Here is a 21,388-nt window from a genome sequence, read left to right as displayed (position 1 = left end):
AGGTGGTGCTTCATCTCCAACAAATTAAAGATTATATTCAAGTGTTACTAAACCCACAACAGTAAAATTAGTCTGTATATGCAGTAAAGCATGCTGGTTATACTCACTGTGGAACCTAAGGGGTTAATCCTCTGCATTGTGTAAAAAGGCTGTTTGATCCTATTTTCTCTGTTCCTCCCCTTTTTTACTGTCCTCAAAACATGTCCGGATATGACAGACATTTTGGAGTCACTCTGCACATGCTCAGTTTGGTGTGTATTGCTAGAGAGTTTTTTTTTTTCTTGGTTGAGTCCATGTGATCAGCACAAGGCCAATCAGCACTGTCAGGGGTCCTTGATCCTGATAGGACAGCTCAGTGTAGTATGAAAACTCCTCCTACAAACTTTAACCAGGCACTGATAGACGTCACAAGACTGCAATATACTGCTAATGAAAAAAGTATTTAGCCATTTATATTTACTAAAATAATTGCATTTCCATGTTCTTTGTACTATGGGAGACCAGATATAGTGAATGCAGGGTCCTGGGTTTAGCAATAATTTAAATATAACATATAAAGTTAAATATACATATAACGTTTTTACTGATTGGCTTGTACACTTTTATAAAACCACTTTAATAAAATGTCACATTGAATCCAAGTGGGAAATAATAATATACTTCTAGAAATGCAACTTAGAAGACAGTGAAGTTGATAAAATAAACATTTATTTCACGAGACTGAAGGTAGTGTAATATAAACAAAAAAAAACATGCTTATGTAATACCACAATGCTATATAAAAGCACATGGCAAAAATAATATGTTAGGAAACTGAATGTTACAGTACTTATACAAGTGTTCTACAATGGAGACTGGAGTAGGATTTCTAATAAAATATAACCAACAGAATGTCTGACAGTTTTGGAGAGCGTGAAGATGGATTAGAACTGTTATAATCCTCCCTTACTCTATCGAAAATGGAAAAAAAGAGTTTTGCCTTTAGCTCTACTTTAACTTACTGAGAGGCATTTCAACTGTTTACTTGCTCTGATAATGTAAAACACCAACAAAGCACCTGTTAGCCAGCCAGAGGCCAGGAGACCTAAGCAGCTTAGGCGTTCATAAACACGAGGGAGCTCAGAAGCCATCTGTTTTCATTTATACACAAGAAAAAGAAGTCGTTTGTTACCCCCCAAAAAATTGTGATAATGTTGAAGAAAGACTGTTATGCCGCGTAAACACGAGCGGAATGTCAGACAGAAAAAGTCAGACGCTTTTCATCGTCAATTCCGATCATGTGTGTGCCTCATCTGACTTTTTTTTTCGAAAATTCTGACAGACCTAGAACATGTTCTAAATATTTCCAACGAAACCAATTCCTATCGGGAAAACCGCTCGTCTGTATGCTGTTCCGATCGACCAAAAACGACGCATGCTCTGAAGCAAGTACGAGACGGAAGCTATTGGCTACTGGCTATTGCACTTCCTTTTTCTAGTCCCGTCATACGTGTTGTACGTCACCGCGTTCTAGACAGTCGGACTTTGGTGTGACCGTGTGTAGGCAAGACCGCTTGAGCGGAATTCCGTCGAAGTTCCGTCGGAGAAACCTTCTGAGTTTATTCCTTCGGCAAAACCAGTCGTGTGTACAGGGCATTAGCTGCATTCCACTTAGCTCCTCTTGCAGTATTTTTCAATAATCAATGGATTCCCCTATCCTTGTGAGCAAACCAGAAGTGGTGAAACGCGTCAAGTAGGTTGGTTTTTGGGTGGAGACATTACTACATGCAGTCAATTCATCAATCATTAAAAAATAAATACTGCAAGAGGAGCTAAGTGGAGTGCGACTGACATGCTTTCATATTTTTAATGGAGAGTGATTACAGATTACAATGGCCAGCACCCAGGATGTCTACGTCTAAGCGCAAGTCTTAAGCGGAGCTATGGATCTGTGTGTGTTTCTGTTTTATAATGTTGATAATATTGATACATGATATATTAATTAAGTGTGCACTATGATTATAAATCCAATTTAAATGTTTGTACTACAGGGGTCTTGAATAATATGAAGAGCACCTGTTATACGTTATAACCTTATAAGTTATCACAAGGGGACCTTTTCATCCCTTTGTAATAACAATAAAGTTACATGAAAAAAAGAAAATGTAAAAAAAAGTGAAATAAAAGTGAAAAAAAAAGTAAAATTAAAGCGGTAGTAAAGCCCGCTTTGTTATTTTTGACTACAGGTAAGTCTACAATTCATTTTACCGACAGGTAAACCTTACATCTAAACGTGCACCGATTATGAGATATTCACCCTGCACGTTAGTCAGTGACATCACTGGTGCATGTGCTCTGAAGGTTCGGCATACCTTGCTGGAACTTCAGAGCTTCGTGCCGGAACTGAGGGCTCCCCCGCGCATGCACAGGAGTGATGTCATTGCGGCTCTGGCCAATCACACAGCTGAAGCACGCAAACCCAGAAGAAAGGATGGGGGGAAGATGTCAGCCCTCTCAGCGGTGACGGGGCGCCGTGGGAGGGCTTCGCAAGGTAAAATTGCCTTATGCCGCGTACACACGATCGGAAATGCCGCCAGCAAAACTCCGATGAGAGCTTTTGGTGGGAAAATGCGACCGTGTGTATGCTCCACTGGACTTTTGCTGGCGGAATTCCAACCAGCAAAACACTGAGAGCATGTTCTTTATTTTTCGGTCGGGAAAAGTTCCTATCCGAAAATGCGATCGTCTGTATGCAATTTGGATGCGCAAAAAATCACGCATGCTTGGAAACAATTTGGCGCATGCTCGGAAGCATTGAACTTCATTTTCTCGGCTCGTCGTAGTGTTGTACGTCCCCGCGTTCTTGACGGTCGAAAGTTCAGAGAACTTTTGTGTGACCGTGTGTATGCAAAGCAAGCTTGAGCGGAATTCAGTCAGAAAAACCATCTAAGATTTTTCCAACGGAAATTCCGCTCGTGTGTACGCGGCATTACAGGTGTTTTTTAATTTTTTTCACCAGTCACGGTTTACAACCACGTTAAATACAATTAATAAAAATAATTTAAATGAAATGTAAAGGCATCCCCATCCTCCCACACAAATGCAAATGTGCATGTAGGTCCGGCACGCATATGTAAACAGTGATTGCACCATAAACAAGGTATTGCCATGCACTTAGGAGTGAGAGCAATAACTCTAGGGCCCTACTTCATGATTAACTGTACACTGATAACCTGTAAAGGCTTTTAAAGTATAAATTGTCTGATGTTTGGTATCTCAAATACACAAAAAACAGCACTAAAAACAAATAACAAATAAATCAGTGGTAACGTTATCCACTCTTCAAATTAATATGCATATCAATATGACAAAACAATTCACTGTGAAAAAATCAAAAATTTCAACAAATGTCTAAAGCAATACAAAGTCCAATGGAGTGGTTTCTTTTCAATGTTTGGTATGTATTTACTAAACGCAGCATCATCTTTTATAGTCAACTAAAAAAATGGGTATTATATTATATTATGTTTGTGTGTACTAAAATTTATGTGTTTTTTTTTCTGAAAATCTGCATTTGATAAACGGCTACGCAAATGTCATGCAACATAAAAAATTGCAACAGCCACCTTTTTATTCTCCACGGCCTCTGCTATCAGAAAATATATAATCTTTTGGGGCTTTCTAATGCCGTGTACACACGGGCGGACTTTTCGACCGGACTGGTCCGACGGAACGAATCCGGCGGACAATCCGACCATGTGTGGGCTCCATCTGACCTACAGCCGACATTTTCGGTCAAAAATCTGACGGACTTTAGATTTGGAACATGTTTCAAATTTGTCCGACGGACTCGAGCCCGGTCGAAAAATCCACTCGTCTGTATGCTAGTCCGACAGACGAAAACCCACGCTAGGGCAGCTATTGGCTACCGGCTGTCAACTTCCCTATTTTAGTCCGGTCGTACGTCATCACGTACGAATCCGTCGGACTTTGGTGTGATCGTGTGTAGGCAAGTCCGTTGGAAGTCTGTCAAAAGTCCGTCGAAAATCCGTCGGAAAGTCCGTTGGACCAGTTCGGTCAAAAAGTCCCCCCCGTGTGTACGTGGCATTAGTGATTTTCTAGCAAAAAAAAAAAATTCTGCTTTTAACATGTGTGTGAAAAAAGTCAAAATTACTCCAGACAGCAAGCAGTTAAAAGCTCAACTCCAGGCAACTAAAAAATGACCCCTTGCAGTGGAGCTGCACTCCCAGCTTCTTCTCCCCCCACTCTCCCGCAATCCTAGGGTCCTGATGTCATCAAGACCAAAGCTGCATTAGACGTGATGACGTCAAGGGACAGTCCACCGCCGGATTGTGAAGGAGCGCCACCTGCCTGGGGAGGGGAGGATCCGGTCATTTAAGTGCTTCAATCTCCCTTAGACAAAACAAGCTATTAACCCCGCTGCAGGTGATAACTTTTTAGCTGCCCAGTGTTGAGCACTAATTTTTAATATTTAAAGGTTTGTTCTTCTTTTAAACACTTTATAGATTATTATTTGCCTACAGATTTCGTTGATCTTTTGAGACTTGTTGAAGGTGTCCACTTGAATACAGATTTCATTATTAGACCTCTGGCTTTACTACCCACTAGCACAAACAATACTGGATTCAAACAGCTGTTTAAATTCGCTATCACAAACAGAATAATCCGTATACCACGCATGTATTTCATAAATGATATATCCATATCGAAAATGGCTTTCAAGTAAATCATTTTAGCTACAGCAAATGGTGTTTTAGTTAGCACAAAAGCCCCGATGAGTATAGCAATACATTTATATAGTTTTCTGGCATTTATACAATGGGATTGTCTTACTTGTAGGACAATAATGAAGTTGGAGAAGATCATGACAAAAAGGGGTATGATATATCCAATGACTATAATTGGAATAAAAGACACATTACTAAAATCCTGTCCTGTTTTATACAATGCTACTGAAACGTCATCAGCACAGCACATGCTGCCTTTACATTCGTTCCGGTGTTGCGGAAATCTCACAAAGTCAGCCGGCTCCCGAGTGTCATTAATCTGGCTTGTTATTTTTATGGCCTCTAAAGCAAAACTTATATACAGTATTTTTTCGGGAGTGCTATCATTCTTAGAAGTATCATAGAGAAAAGGGGTGAACGCACATTTTGTCGTGTTTTCAACTATGTCCACGTCATTATAGTATATGGCTGGTGTTCCCAGAGGCAATACCACCACCCAGATCGCCGTGCAGATACAGAAACAAATGCGCTGGGAAAAGATCTTATGGTGCCACAAGGTTTTGGCCACTGACAAGACACGATCAATAGATAAAGCTGTTATAAGGAAAGCGCTGCAGTATATATTACACACATAGGCGAAATGGCTCAGCTTACAAATATATGATCCAAAGGTCCAGTTCTTTGACAGTAAAATCATCAGTCTCATAGGAGTGGTCATCAGAAATAAGATGTCTACCACTGCCAAGTTCAGGAACCAGAGTCTTGACTTTTGCTTCTTCATCTTAAAGCCGGTGATGTAGATGACAATGGAGTTGGTGAATAATCCAATCACGCAGGTAATACCCGCGAGCACCATGACCACATGGCTGATTTCTGTTGATAAGTACTTGAACTTGCTTGTGGCAGTTTGATTTCTTGAATCCCAAAAGTAGTAACATAAATTTTCAGAAAGAATCTCCTTCTCCTTCCTTGAGACCTGTAAGGGGATATATAGTATTCTTAAATATAGTATTAGCTATACTTGTAAAATAGAACAGAATGATATGCAGCATACATGTTGTCAATATACTGTAACATAATGGGATCTTTTTATAAAACATAAGTTGGATGAATGTCACACTTTCGTACATGCTGTATTAATTCTGGCCACAATTTCTCTAATAGGTGTAGCTGGTTGTGCAGTCAGTTGGAGAAGTTGGCTGTGTGCTCCTGTGTCCACTCTCCTTTGCCCCCTGCCACTGTGCCGCTGGAGCTGTGGAATGTGTTTGTCTCTATGTGTACATTCTGAATTCATTCTGCCCATAATTTCTCTAGGTGTAGCCAGGTGTTCAGCCAAGTGGTGATGTGGGCTGTGATCCTATGCCCATTCCCTTTGGCCCCCCCACCCTGTGCCACTGGAGCTGCGGCATGTATTCCTCTGTCTATAATAAATGAAAAATGTTAGGGTAGCACATGTACGGTATATGGAAATGTGTTGGGTGCCAGCAGCTCTCAACAGTTTATTTTGGATATATAGTTGCTCGCAAGGCTTTGTACATATATGTATTAATCTGTCTGCTCTCTCTCCCCTCCCACCAGATGGAATATCTGCTGTGGTGGAGAGGTCTGTGAGGGCAATGGGGACTTGCCAATGGAGCCGCTCATCTTCCCTTCCCACCTAGATGATGCAAGTGCCCTGGACTCTGAGAGATGAAGTCCCGTGGAGGCACAGAGCTGTGGAGATGGATAGGCTGCAGACTACAACACACAGGGTCATGTTGATATAACAAGAGGGAAGCGAACAGAGAGGAAAATTGAGTGGTCTGGGCTTTTGCAGTGAGGGGAATCGGAGAGTGCAAACCTGTTGTGTTTTGTGTGTGTGTGTGTACTTACACAAGAAAAAGAGTCACTGAGGACCTGTATGAGGACCGGATTCCTGAGGACAGAGCCAGAGGGACTGCTAAACACACAATCGTCCAGAGAAGACCCGCCATGCTGCCAGGACTGTGGTTTACGGAGTTGTGGCAGAGAATAGAGGACCCATTATACCAAGCAAGTCCTTGGGGGCTGAGCGCTACATAGGGTAATCCAGAACAAAGGATGGCAGCCCTACCATACATGATGCAATAACAATTTATTTCCAAAATGTAAAATCAACAGCGTACAATGGCGTACAGCAGGGGAAAGCAGGTGACGCATTTCGCACGACCAGCGTGCTTTGTCAGAAACTTGCACAAGACAAACACCATACACGTATATATACAGTATATCAAAACTTCACATGTAGTCAATTATTCAATTAGGTGATTGAGCTTTTGCTGTTTCCATTTGGATTCCTTTTCTTGATGTCACTTTGTTTAGTGAGAAAGACCATATTAGCTCTAAGCTTTATAGGAAGCTAATATCAGGGAACACTCTTCTTCGTGCAGACTCTGGGCACCCTGGCCATATGACTCGTGGGATACCAGTTGGCCAATTTTTGAGGTGGCGCAGAGTCTGCAGTGAGAAGAGTGATTTCCAGAGAGAAAAAGGGGAAATGTGCAATAGGTTTTGTGATCGAGGTTATAGTTTGTCTATGTTAAATAGAGCTCAAAACATTGCAGAGGCTATGCCTAGAAAAAAAATTTAATATCACAAAAACATAAATATAAATTTAATTTAACTGACACTCTTATTTTCTCCATTCCATTTAGCATGGAGCTTGCTAAAATTAGAAAGATTATGGAACGTCATATACCTATTTTATTTCAAGATGAATGCTATGAGAAAAGTCTATCTAATGGTTTTAAGATGGTATCCTGACGAGCCCCTTCTTTGGCAAACTCCTTGTCTCCCAGTGATTTAATTTCCAGTACTAGTAGGACATAGTTAGATTTCACTGAGACATTCAAATGTGGAAGTACCGGTTGTCCATGGTGTCCTCGTTCGATACAAAGTGACCATTTTTTTCTACTGCAAATCATAGATCTTTTAAGGATAAATCATTTATAAATTGCAACACCAGAAACGTTCTCTATCTGATAACGTGTAGAATTTGTGCAATTCAATATGTAGGACGCACGAGGGTTTGGGACAGATAACATGATTATGTCTATGACATAGAGAAAGAACATAACAATAATGTGGCTAGACACTTTAATGGAGCCCATGGAGGGGATACCTCACTGCTGCAAATTCAGGGTGTTGAGAAGGTCTTCAACCCCAGGAGGGGCGGTGACAGTTTCAGGACCCTATACAAACGTGAGGTATTTTGGATCTTTTAACTACAGACTAGAATTCCTATAGCCCTTAATTTTAAATGGCAATCAACACATTTTTATGATTAATTACAATATATATTTTTATGATTTTTTCATATTTATGGAACATGATTGATCACTCCACAATATATTGTTTTTTGTTCTTGCTTATTTGTGTGTTTAGTTGTTCCACCATAAATTTTTTTGGACAGGACACATGCTCACATTTTAGCACATAACAGTTGGTGTGTATGCTTTGGTTTTCATTTTCTATTTTCTTTTATATATTTTTTGTTTTGCTTAGTTTTGTTTTCTGCTGTATCTATTTTTGTTTCTCCAATTTTTTGTTCTCATTTTTTTGTTTTCATTTGCTTCCTTTTGGATACTCACATGTATATTTATATTTATGTATCTTTTTTCTTGCTTTCTATTTTTTATTCCTGTTTTGAGAAGTTCATGTTCCTGTGTTCCTCTGGTCCACTTTGAACCATGTGTAATCATTTGTATGTGAGAACAAAAAGTTGGAAAGAGCAAACGTTCAATCACCTAATTGAATAATTGACTACATATGAAGTTTGTCTTATGCAAGGTTCTGACAAAGCACGCTAGTCGTGGCAAATGCGTCACCTGCTTTCCCCAGCTGTACACTTTTGTATGCTGTTGATTTTATTTTGGAAATAAATCGTTATTGCATCATGTATGGGAGTGCTGCCATCCCTTGTTCTTTTCTACATGCATCTGTTGCAGTTATGGGGCGTGCACCCCTACCTACAAGCTTGTTTATTTCAACTTGGTTTGCCTAAACACACCTGGAGCAGCTGAACTTCTCTGGTTTACATAGGGTCTGCTGTACAATTTTAGGAGACTGTAGGTGAACTGGAATCTCTGCTGTTCACTTCATTTGCAGTTGCATCCGAAGTGCACAGCAGAGATGCCGATAAATTCATATACAAAGAACAGACTTCTGGAAGTACAATCATACTACTCTTCTGGGACTCATTAATGACTGGAATGGTACCACTGGATTGGCACAGGGCCAATGTGGTGCCCATATTTAAAAAGAATCGAAGTCTTTACCAAGTAACTATAGACCTGTTAGTTTAACTTCTTTAGTCGGGAATATACTGGAGAGTTTAATAAAAAGGCCACATAGACGAGTTCTTGCTGGAAAAAAACGGAAAATTGTATACTCACCTTTCCGTAATTTTCCTTTCCTGTCGTATCTTCATGGCAGCATACACTTTGGGTTGTGACTCCGCCCCCACAACCTGATAGGACTACATAGCTATAAATTGTAGAGGTGGCCCCTGCCCAGTATTCTCCGTATATATATCACCTTAGACGGGTGGGAGATTGTATGCTGCCATGAAGATACGACAGGAAAGGAAAATTACAGAAAGGTGAGTATACAATTTTCCGTTTTCCTGTCGCATCATGGCAGCATACACTTTGGGGAGTAACTCGCAAAGACTGGGTGGGAATTCAAACTAAGTTTATTTAACAAAGAATAGAGGAATTGGCCTGGATAACGGATCTTCCGAAATCCACCGTGGATAAGCAGGCGGAATCCACCTTGTAATGAGACATAAAGGTGTTCCTGGAGGACCAGGTAGCCGCTCTGCAAATCGTCTCCGCCGAGACTCTACAATATGCCGCCCAGGAGGTTGCCACTGCCCTGGTGGAATGTGCCCTTAAGCCCTCAGGTACTTGATGGTTACTCAGTGAGTAAGATCTCTTGATGGTCTTTACTAGCCATGAAGCAATGGTGCGTGAGGATGCCGCTTGACCTCTCCTGAAACCATGTGGGATAATTAGGAGGCTCTCCGACTTTCTGATAGATTTCGTTGCCGAGAGATACTCCATGACGGTACCTTTAACATCTAATGGATGGGGATCTCCCTGATCCGTGCTGAGTGCTGGAAGATTAATCTCCTGGTTAAAATGGAAAGATGAGGATACCTTGGGGATGAATCGATCCGAAGGTCTTAGGACTAGCCTGTCTGGAAGAACAACCAAATATGGTTCGCTAACCATTAGAGCTTGCATCTCTGACACTCGCTTCGCCGATGTTATGGCTATTAAAAATGAAACTTTCAGCGTTAGATCCCAGAGGGATATGCTCTGTGTTGGAAAAAAGGGTTCCTTGGATAATGCCTCCAGAACGATTGAGAGATCCCCGACCGGGAATGACAGTTTCCTAGGGGGCCGCAGCTTTAGACAGGCCCTCTGAAACTGAATCACCAGAGGCTCTTGCGCCCATCTAACTCCTGTCAAGGTGGACAGGGCCGATACCTGGACCTTCAGGGTGCTTGACCTAAGGCCTTTTTCTAGGCCTAGCTGAAGGAATTCCAAGATCTGAAACACCGACGGGGAGGACGAGTCCCAACCTTGCTGCTGAGAGAAGGAGACAAATTTTTCCCAAACTCTTCTGTACGTGATGTTGGTAGTAGACCTTCTGGCCTTGAGTAAGGTATCCACCACCTTCTGGGAACAGCCCTGCTCTAAGTACCTAGCCCTTTCAGCCTCCAGGCCATCAAGTGTAGCTTCCCCGGGTTCGGGTGAAGAAGATGTCCCTGGGAGAGTAGGTCTGTCGTCAATGGGAGAGGCAGAGGCTCTGCCGTGTTCAGCTGCATGAGGGTAGTAAACCATGGCCTCCTCGGCCAGAAAGGGATCACTGCTACCACCAATGCTGTTGACTTCTTGAGCCTCAGGAGGAATCTCGCTATGAGAGGCGTCGGGGAAAAAATGTACCCCAGGTCAAAGTTCCAGGGGTGTTGGAGGCAGTCCGTCCCCTCTGCCGAAGGAAACGGTACCCTTGATAGGAATCTCTGGCATTTTGTGTTCTCCGGAGTTGCTGCTAGGTCTATCTCTGGAGAGCCCCAGGTCCGGGATATGAGAGCATAGGCTTGTGGACTCAGAGACCATTCGTTGTTGGAGGAGAAATTCCTGCTCAGCGAGTCGGCTAAGGTGTTCTGGACTCCTGGAACATAAACCGCCCTCAGGTCCAGTAGATTCAGCTGCGCCCATTCCAGAACAGGACGGACCTCCTGCAACATGGACCTGCTTCTGGTGCCCCCCTGCCTGTTGACGTAGGCAACAGCCACCTTGTTGTCCATCCTCAGGAGGACGTGTTTCCCCCTCAAGTGAAAACTGAAGGCCAGGAGAGCCTGGAATGCTGCTCTCATCTCCAGAACATTCGACACTGTATCCTGTGCCCTGAAAGGCCAACGACCCTGAGCCGCAAGGTCCTGATAGTAAGCTCCCCATCCCTGTAGACTGGCATCTGACGTCACGATTTCTTGATAGGGAGTGATTATATGCCTGCATCTTCCCAAGTTGTGAGGTCGTACCCACCACTTCAATGATCGCTTTACCTCCTGAGAGATGAAGATTGCTTGGGACATTGATGTGCCCTTCCACTGACGCAGGAAGGAGATCTGGAGAGGTCTCGAATTCCATTGTGCCCATTGGACCATTGGAATGGTGGAAGCTAGGGAGCCCAGGATACTGAGACATGTCCTGGCCGGGAGCATTGTAGCAGAGATTGCCCTTTTCACCTTTTGAATTAGAGGAGGGATTTTTTCCCCCGGAAGTTCCACTGTGTTCTCCCTCGTGTCCAGTTCGGCTCCCAGAAAGACCATTCTCTGTGTGGGATGGATGTTGCTCTTCTTCCAATTTATCAGCCACCCTAGGGACTGTAACGTGGAGACGAGGATTTCCCTGTGAAGGACGAGAGAATCCTGGCTGTCTGAGAGAAGTAGGATGTCGTCCAGATAATGATGGACCCTCAGCCCCCTTTCTCTCAGGTGGGCTATTACAGGTAATAGGACCTTTGTAAACGTCCTGGGTGCGGTAGAGATCCCGAACGGGAGGCTTCGGAATTGGAAGTGCCGATGGTTTAGGGTAAACCGGAGAAACTTTTGGAACTCGGAATGGATAGGAATATGCAAATATGCGTCCTGGAGGTCGATTGACAGCATCCAATCTCCCAAGTTTATTGCTTGGAGGATTGATTGAAGGCTTTCCATCTTGAATGTTTCTATCTGTATCGACCGGTTGAGGTTTTTTAGATCCAAGACTGGACGAAGGTCCCCTGATTTCTTTTTCACTAAGAAGAGTGGGGAATAGAAACCCTTGCCTCTTTGAGATAGCGGTACCTCCACTATTGCTTGTTTTTGGAGCAACTCCTGAATATACTGGACTAAGGATAGTCTTTTCTGTTGAGAAGGAGGAAGTCTGGTTGAGCAAAATTGGTCTCTTGGAGGACGACCTCTGAATGCCCACCTGTGTCCGAAATGAATGGTGGACACCGTCCATGGGTCCTTTATCATTCCCGCCCAGACCAACTTGAACTTTGTGAGTCTGGCACCCACTACCGCTGGTTGGGTGGGCGAACCTTCAAAAGGACTTCTGGTCATTGGAGGCAGGGGTCTTGGGTTTCTGGAATTTGAGGAAGGACGTCTGGGGGTTCTTCCAGCTCCTTCTGTATTCCTTCCCGGGTCTATAGGATTTTGCATCCCTGTATCTCTCTGGAAGATTACGTTTAAAGGGAGGTGGCCTTTGTTGTTTCGGCCTTCTGTCCGATGGTATGAGACCCGACTTCCCGTCTGTCACTTTAGAGATTGCGGTATCCAGCTTCGTCCCAAAGAGGTTCACCCCGTCATACGGAATCCTGCACCAGTTAGATTTTGAGGCGGGGTCAGCCGACCAAGGTTTGAGCCATAGTGCCCTTCTGGCCATTACAGAAGCTAACATGGACCTTGATGTGGATCTGATAGTATCTACGTAAGCTTCCGCCACGAATTCTCCCGCAAGGCTCAGTTCTTGTAAGGCCTTAGTGATCTGCTCTTGATCTGCGCCCTCAGTGACGAGTCTCGCTGTAGCTGAGGACCAGCTGGAGATAGCTTTCCCAACCGCCGCTAATGCCACCGCTGGCCTGCAGGCACCTCCTGCAAACAGGTAAGCTCTCTTAAGGTCTGTATCCACCTTCCTGTCAAGCACGTCCCTGAACGTTACTGCATCTTCAATGGGGAGCGTCACATGCCTGGCTAGACGCATCAAAGATGCATCCACTACTGGAGGAGAAAGTAAAGGGGATACTTTGGGTTCCTTGAGTGGGTACAGTTTGGTAAGCCTGTTGGACAGACTAAAGTTCTTTTCGGGATTCTGCCACTCCTCCTTAATCAGTTCATCTAATTCGTCGATGAATGGGAAGGCCTCCGGGACCTTCTTGAGGTTTGGGAAATACTTTCTCTGTTTTGGCTGTGTCTCCTCAAGCTCCTCCCAGTTAATCGCTTCCTTAACCGATCTGATGAACGGTTCTATGAGCGCAAAATCAAAGCCAGCTGAAGCTTCCAGCTCCTCACCATCCGACGGGAGTTCTTGATCCCTTGATGCACTGGGAATGGTGGGTGAGGTGCTATAGGCCGTAAACTCTACATCAGGAGTTGAGACCTGGGGAGTAGAGACTCCAGTGGATTCTATGGAATCCGGCTCTTTCTCCCTGGTGGCTTCATCCATGCACTTGCGGCAGGCTAGTTTGTCTGGGAGGGCCGTGGCCCCGCATACCCAGCAAGCGTTCCCGGCTGGGCGGGAAGGGTGCGCAGAGGATTGGTGTGCTCGTGCAGGGGATCTTCTGTGGTAAGAACGGCTATGTCTTGAATGGGATCGACTCCGTCTACGACTCCCCTTGTGGCCTGAGCGACTTATTCCGCGTGAGCGGCTGCGTCTATGGCCGGAGCGGCTTCTCCTGTGCGAAGACTCTCTTCGTCCTGACTTGGATGATCTTGCGGACCTGACAGGGCTGACCAATTAGGTAGCGTTAATACGGTCCTGCTCTCTTTTTCAATCTTCTCTACTTACCACTGGAATCCCCCCCCCTTACCTATTAGGCTGGTGATGATCTGCTGGGGCAGCGGCCTCCATAGGAGAGGAAGGTGAGTACCTGAGAAGGGTATAGGAAGGTCAGAGCATGCAAACAGGCCCCAAAAGACAGTGCATAAGTATTAGACACTTACCCAGAGAGGGGATTCTTTAGGGATGCAGCAAGTCAAAAAACAGCAGTCAGAAGTCTTCCAGGAAGCAAGGAGAGCTCAGAAAAGACAAACAGGGCTTTTAAAATTGCCGCCATGGCCGCCGAGGTCACGACCCGCTCACGCATGCGCAGTAGCGGCGCGAGGCGCCCGGCGCCATCTTGGAAACTGGCAAAATCGAAAGGACGCCCTGAGGGTGCGCACTGCGCATGCGCAGAAGCGCCGAGACGCCCGGGAAGCCTGAAGGGAGGCACAGAGGGACCACAGAGCCCAGCAAAGGAGGAGAAACAAACGAAAGTGAAACAAAGTGTTATGGAGACCGCTGCACAACAACTAAGCCTGTTTAAGGCTTATACTGGAGCCGCAACATACCCCCGAGATTACCAGAGCGGGGTTCCTTCCATCTAGCTCGTTTAGAGGCTGTACAGGTAAGGACTTCCACCCAGGAGAGGCTAGAACCTGGCTGGGGCGAATTCGGTAAGGGGGTGCTTCTGATATGTTCAGTCCTTCAGGTGAGGAAAAATAAGAGAATACTGGGCAGGGGCCACCTCTACAATTTATAGCTATGTAGTCCTATCAGGTTGTGGGGGCGGAGTCACAACCCAAAGTGTATGCTGCCATGATGCGACAGGAAAAATATTTTAAGCAACAGACAGCATGGATTCATGAAAGACAGACGTTGTTAAAACAAACCTGATTTCTTTTTATGAGGAGGTAAGTAAAACCTTGGACAGAGGAGTGGCTGTGCACGTGGTATACCTGGATTTTGCAAAAGTGTGTTCCCCACACACGGCTCATGTGTAAGGTAAAGTCTACAGGCTTGGAAAGATCAATTTGTAAATGGATAGAAAACTGGCTAAAAGACAGAATTCAGAGAGTAGTGATTAATGACTCTTATGCTGCGTACACACGATCGGGCATTCCGACCACGAAATCCTGGGATTTATTTCCGACGAATGTTGGCCCAAGCTTGTCTTGCATACACACAGTCACACAAATGTCGGAAATTCCGATCATCAAGAACGCGCTGACGTACAACACGTACGACGGCACTATAAAGAGGTAGTTCAATAGCCAGTGTGCCACCCTTTGGGCTCCTTCTGCTAATCTTGTGTTTATCTCGTGTTGGTAGAAGTTTGGTGAGAGAAGATTCCCGATTTTCAGCCTCATGCTTTTCAGTTCATTACTGCTCTTCAGTTTGTGCTTGAGGGTTCGTATCTGGTTTTCAGTGCGTGTAGTCAGTTCGCATCTGGTTTTCAGTGCGTATTTTTATATTACGTATGCGATTTTCAGTGCGTTCTCGTCCTCTTGTTTCTGATTTTTAGCTCGCTCTTCTCAGGCCTTTCTGATATTCAGTGCATTCTGTTAGTTCGTTGTGACCAGCTGACTGTTTTTAAGCCATTTTGCAGGTACGTACTCATCGTAGAGTTTGTGCTGTGCAGGGGCTTGGTGTTGGGGTTCTTACTTTGACCCAAGTCCAGTCCATGAAAACAGGGCGAGGAGGAGTTCATGGACGAAGAATTGTTTGCTGCCGCATGACCAATTCTCTCATATGCCTTTGTTGCGGGAGATACGTGAAAATAATCCTGATGATTTCAGGAATTATCTCCGGATGACGGACCTCGTTTTTCACCATCAAGCCATCACTCCCGAGCAGAGGCTAGTCGCCACCTTGCGGTACTTGGCGATGGCGAGAAGTCTGCAGGACATCAAGTTCTCGACAGGCATCTCCCCCCAGGCTCTGGGGATCATTATTCCAGAGACCTGTTCTGCCATCATTCAGGTCCTGCAGAAGGACTATATTAGGGTAAGTTTTACCCTTTAACATCACATTATATGTATTTAAATAAATTTATTTTTAAAATAAATGTGTATTATAAACTCAAAAATATTTCCTTTGATTTACTGCTTGTGTTTCTTTTAGCTCTCTCCTAGGTTCTCCTTGTGTTTTGTTTTTTTTTGGCCATTTTCTTCAATAGTTCCAACGTAATTTCTTGGATACATGAGGTGACAATCTCTTCTTCAGCTAACTATTATGTTGTGGGTCTGCTACACACACACACACCTTCTTTTTGTTGTTAATGTATGTAATGCATTAATGATAATAATTTTCATCATTTTCAGCAACCTGAATTAATTTTTTGAGTGACGATAATGGCCTGATTGATGCAAATTATAAAGCACTGTGGATGTTATTTACTAAAGGAAAATCCACTTGAAAGTGCACTGAAAGTGCACTTGTAGTGCAAAGTGGATTTGCCTTTAGGAAATAACCCCCATTGTCAGTGTAACACCAACTTAAGCAAAAAACTGCTAATGAGCATTGAAAGAAGAAGCCACACATTGTTGAGTAGAAACATTTTTACTCTGTGCACATTCACATGTGCGTTTAGAAAAGGGTTTTTGAACAAACCAACATATTTTTTGGAATATATATATATTTTTTTTTTTTCGGACATTAGAAATATCCTTTTTTGTGGTAAACAGGCGTGTTTTTCAAAACATAAAACGATACACAACTCAGGAACTTACAAAGTTCAAGTTTGATAAATTGAAGGCAATATCAGACATTAGTATGTCCAAACTGTGTTGATATTGCCTTCATCAGATGGGGTGATGTCACCCCTGTGAAAGCCAAATTTCGAAGATGCACACAAATTGGGAGTCAAAATGGGGATTTCACTCCTGATCCCATGCCTAAGGTCAACATGTGCTAGCTCCCATCATGGGGGATCAATGGACGTGTTTCGGGGGTACAACCCCTTCCTCTCAGCTACTTGAGTTGCGAGGAAGGGGTTGCACCCACACAATGCGTACCTTGATATCCCGTGGTGGCAGATAGCACATGTTGGCACACTGTGTGCATCTTCAAAATTTGGCTTTCAACATTTTTTAGAAAAGTTCAAATAAAAAAAAAAAAATTAATTCATTTTGGTGTGTTTTATAGTCTGCCTAAAACATCATGATGTTTTTGAGTCTTTTTTCAACATCATTGATGTCTTCCTTGATCTTCTGTAAATCCCGATTGCACACCATGATCTTCCCAATGAGGATGTGTGCACTTGCATTTGTGAAATGAGATTCTTCTTCCACAACATCCACATCACCTAAAATTAAAAAACACACCATGTATTATAAATATGCAGGTACACATCTATTACCTGAAGCTGTGGTCTCAGACACTCACCTGTTGTGGTCACTATTTCACCCACTTCATAAACCTCTCCTCCCTCTACATCCTTAGGTTGTGGTGTGGTGACTTCCCCTTCTTTAGGAGGTTGGGGGTCCCTGGTGTTCTCTGACGTTCCGATTCTTTTCTCCCCATGTGAATAAAAAATAGGTATAGATATTTGAGGCAAGAAAAAGGAATGTGAAACATTGCTTGGAAGTGTTGTACAATTGTCTGTTTTGGCAGAGTTCCAAGCTGAAGACATGATTTTTTTCCCTTTCTTCAAGCTGGAATACTTACCTTTTTGGGTAAAATTTCACACACGGAGACACCCCTAGTATCCACTGGAGCACCTGTGTGGGACATCCTAAAAAGTTTGTTCTGGTATCCCACACTAGTGCTCCTGCATCCAGATGTGTACACAGCTGCTGAGTGTCCTCTCCTTACACTGAATCAAGTTGCATTTCATTCTAGTTACAAACCCATCTAGACAACAATGTCATGAACTTCTACGAACGTAATAAGAAGAATAGGAACACATGACAAAATACTTACTTTTTTGCAGCACTCTCTTGATTCTTCTGTACTGATCCTGCTCCCTCAATTTGAGGTCTGACCAGTGTTTCCTCAGTTGATCCTTGGATCACCGTACCGCAAAATTCTTCTGCAGACTTTTCACAACTTTAGTAATGATCTTGGCCTTTCTGACATTTGGTTTTGGGTACGGTCCATGCTTCCCATCATAGTCGGCCCTCTTCAAGGTTTCCACCATCTCCACCATCTCTACAAAGGACATATTAGAGGCCTTAAATCTTCTCCGGGATCGTGACGTTCGTGGCTCCGGGCTTTCGTCGTTGCTGCTGTCTTCATGCACTTGTTTTTTCTCTGCCATTTGCTCTCCCACTGCGCAGAAAGAGAAGGGGCGGGGAATAAACTAGATCAGGGCTCAAAATTTAAAGTCCTGAGCTACTAGCCAGGCCTTAATGGTTACTCGCCACCAGTTGCCCCACCCAACCCCTACCATGCCCCGCCCCTAATCTCACCCCTAAACACGATGATAAATGATCTCATGAAATGACACTTACGTGTTTTATGCAGAATTAAGTTACAAAAATAAATATTAACAACAACTTTATCAGTGCAGCCTCACCTGTACCCAATACAGCGTGAACTGTGCCCAATGCAGCATGACCTGCTTGTGCCCAATGCAGCATGACCTGCCTGTGCCCAATGCAGCGTGACCTGCCTGTGCCCAATGCAGCGTGTCCAGTGCCCAATACAGCCTCACCTGTGCCCAATGCAGCGTGACCTGCCTGTGCCCAATGCAGTATGTCCAGTGCCCAATGCAGCCTCACCTGTGCCCAATGCAGTGTGACCTGTGCCCAATGCAGCGTGGCCTGCCCGTGTCCAATACAGCCTCACCTGTGACCAATACTGCCTCACCTGTGCCCACCTGTGCCCAATGCAGCGTGGCCTGTGCCCAATGCAGCGTAACCTGTGCCCAATGCAGCATGTTCAGTGCCCAATACAGCCTCACCTGAACACTGTGGGGAGGTGGGGGGGAACAGGGGGAAACTGTGGGGGGGGGTAGAGGGCACAGGGGGACAGTGTGGGGGGGGGGTGGAGGGCACAGGGGGACATTGTGGGGAGGTGGAGGGCACAGGGGGACACTGTGGGGAGGTGGGGGCACAGGGGAACACTGTGGGGAGGTAGGGGGCACAGGGGGACACTGTGGGGAGGTGGGGGCACAGGGGGACACTGTGGGGGGGTGGAGGGCACAGGGGGACATTGTGGGGAGGTGGGGAGCACAGGGGGACACTGTGGGGGGGGGTGGAGGGCACAGGGGGACACTGTGGGGGGGTGGAGGGCACAGAGGGACACTGTGGGGAGGTGGCACAGGGGGACGCTGTGGGGAGGTGGAGGGCACAGGGGGACACTGTGGGAAGGTGGGGGGCACAGGGGGACACTGTGGGGAGGTGGGGGGACACAGGGGGACACTGTGGGGCGGGGGAGGGCACAGAGGGACACTGTGGGGGGGGGGAAGGGCACAGGGGGACATTGTGGGGAGGTGGGGGACACTGTGGGGGGGTGGAGGGCATAGGGGACACTGTGAGGAGGTGGCACAGGGGGACACTGTGGGTGGGTGTTACAGGGGTCACTGTGGGGAGGTGGAGGGCACAGGGGGACACTGTGGGGGGGGGTGGAGGGCACAGGGGGACACTGTGGGGAGGTGGGGGGCACAGGGGGACACTGTGGGGGGGTGGAGGGCACAGGGGGACACTGTGGGGAGGTGGCACAGGGAGACACTGTGGGTGGGTGTTACAGGGGTCACTGTGGGGAGGTGTTACAGAGGTCACTGTGGGGAGGTGGAGGGCACAGGGGGACACTGTGGGGGGGTGGAGGGCACAGGGGGACACTGTGGGGAGGTGGGGGGGCACAGGGGGACACTGTGGGGAGGTGGCACAGGGGGACACTGTGGGTGGGTGTTACAGAGGGTCACTGTGGGGAGGTGGAGGGCACTGGGGGACACTGTGGGGAGGTGGAGAGCACAGGGGGACACTGTGGGGGGTGGAGGGCACAGGGGGACACTGTGGGGGGGGTGGAGGGCACAGGGGGACACTGTGGGGAGGTGGCACAGGGGGACGCTGTGGGGAGGTGGAGGGCACAGGGGGACACTGTGGGAAGGTGGGGGGCACAGGGGGACACTGTGGGGAGGTGGGGGGACACAGGGGGACACTGTGGGGCGGGGGAGGGCACGGGGGACACTGTGGGGGGGGGGGAAGGGCACAGGGGGACATTGTGGGGAGGTGGGGGACACTGGGGGGGGGTGGAGGGCATAGGGGACACTGTGAGGAGGTGGCACAGGGGGACACTGTGGGGAGGTGGGGGGCACAGGGGGACACTGTGGGGAGGTGGGGGGCACAGGGGGACACTGTGGGGGGGTGGAGGGCACAGGGGGACACTGTGGGGAGGTGGCACAGGGGGACACTGTGGGTGGGTGTTACAGGGGTCACTGTGGGGAGGTGTTACAGAGGTCACTGTGGGGAGGTGGAGGGCACAGGGGGACACTGTGGGGGGGGGTGGAGGGCACAGGGGGACACTGTGGGGAGGTGGGAGGCACAGGGGGACACTGTGGGGGGGGATGGAGGGCACAGGGGGACACTGTGGGGAGGTGGGGGGGCACAAGGGGACACTGTGGGGGGGTGAAGGGCACAGGTGGACACTGTGGGGAGGTGGCACAGGGGGACACTGTGGGTGGGTGTTACAGAGGGTCACTGTGGGGAGGTGGAGGGCACAGGGGGACACTGTGGAGAGGTGGAGAGCACAGGGGGACACTGTGGGGAGGTGGGGGCACAGGGGGACACTGTGGGGAGGTGGGGGGGCACAAGGGGACACTGTGGGGGGGTGAAGGGCACAGGTGGACACTGTGGGGAGGTGGCACAGGGGGACACTGTGGGTGGGTGTTACAGAGGGTCACTGTGGGGAGGTGGAGGGCACAGGGGGACACTGTGGAGAGGTGGAGAGCACAGGGGGACACTGTGGGGAGGTGGGGGCACAGGGGGACACTGTGGGGAGCTGGGGGGCACAGGGGGACACTGTGAGGAGGTTGGGGACACAGGGGGACACTGTGGGGCGGTGGAGGACACAGGGGGACACTGTGGGGAGGTGGGGGGCACAGGGGGGACATTGTGGGTGGGTCTTACAGGGGGTCACTGTGGGGAGGTGGAGGGCACAGGGGGACACTGTGGGGAGGTGGGGCACAGGGGGACACTGTGGGGAGGTGGGGGCACAGGGGTACACTGTGGGGAGGTGGGGGGCACAGGGGGACACTGTGGGGAGGTGGGGGCACAGGGGGACACTGTGGGGAGGTGGGGGGCACAGGGGGACACTGTGGGAGGTGGGGGGCACAGGGGGACACTGTGGGGAGGTGGGGGGTACATGGGGACACTGTGGGGAGGTGGGGGGCACAGGAGGACACTGTGGGGGGGGGGTGGAGGGCACAGGGGGACACTGTGGGGAGGTGGGGGGGCACAGGGGGACACTGTGGGGGGGTGGAGGGCACAGAGGGACACTGTGGGGAGGTGGCACAGGGGGACACTGTGGGTGGGTGTTAGAGAGGGTCACTGTGGGGAGGTGGAGGGCACAGGGGGACACTGTGGGGAGGTGGAGGGCCCAGGGGGACACTGTGGGGAGGTGGAGGGCACAGGGGGACACTGTGGGGAGGTGGAGGACACAGGGGGA

General features: G+C 47.3%; 1 protein-coding gene across 2 annotated transcripts in view; it reads right to left on the bottom strand.

The window, feature by feature from the left end:
* Window positions 1-691: 691 nt before the first annotated feature.
* LOC141113449 (chemerin-like receptor 1) overlaps window positions 692-21,388 on the bottom strand; it is a 56,947-nt gene continuing 36,250 nt past the window's right edge. For both annotated transcript variants that reach the window (XM_073606546.1, XM_073606545.1), the window contains one exon: window positions 692-5,703. In XM_073606546.1, the coding sequence (XP_073462647.1) occupies window positions 4,510-5,703 (1,194 nt within the window). In that variant the 3' untranslated portion in view covers window positions 692-4,509. The remainder of the gene's footprint in view (window positions 5,704-21,388) is intronic.

The sequence above is a fragment of the Aquarana catesbeiana genome, linkage group LG12 (genome assembly GCF_042186555.1).
Source record: "Aquarana catesbeiana isolate 2022-GZ linkage group LG12, ASM4218655v1, whole genome shotgun sequence".
Lineage (NCBI taxonomy): Eukaryota > Metazoa > Chordata > Amphibia > Anura > Ranidae > Aquarana > Aquarana catesbeiana.
The sequence above is the reverse complement of the archived record's forward strand: the minus strand, read 5'-3'. Positions and strand labels throughout refer to the sequence as shown.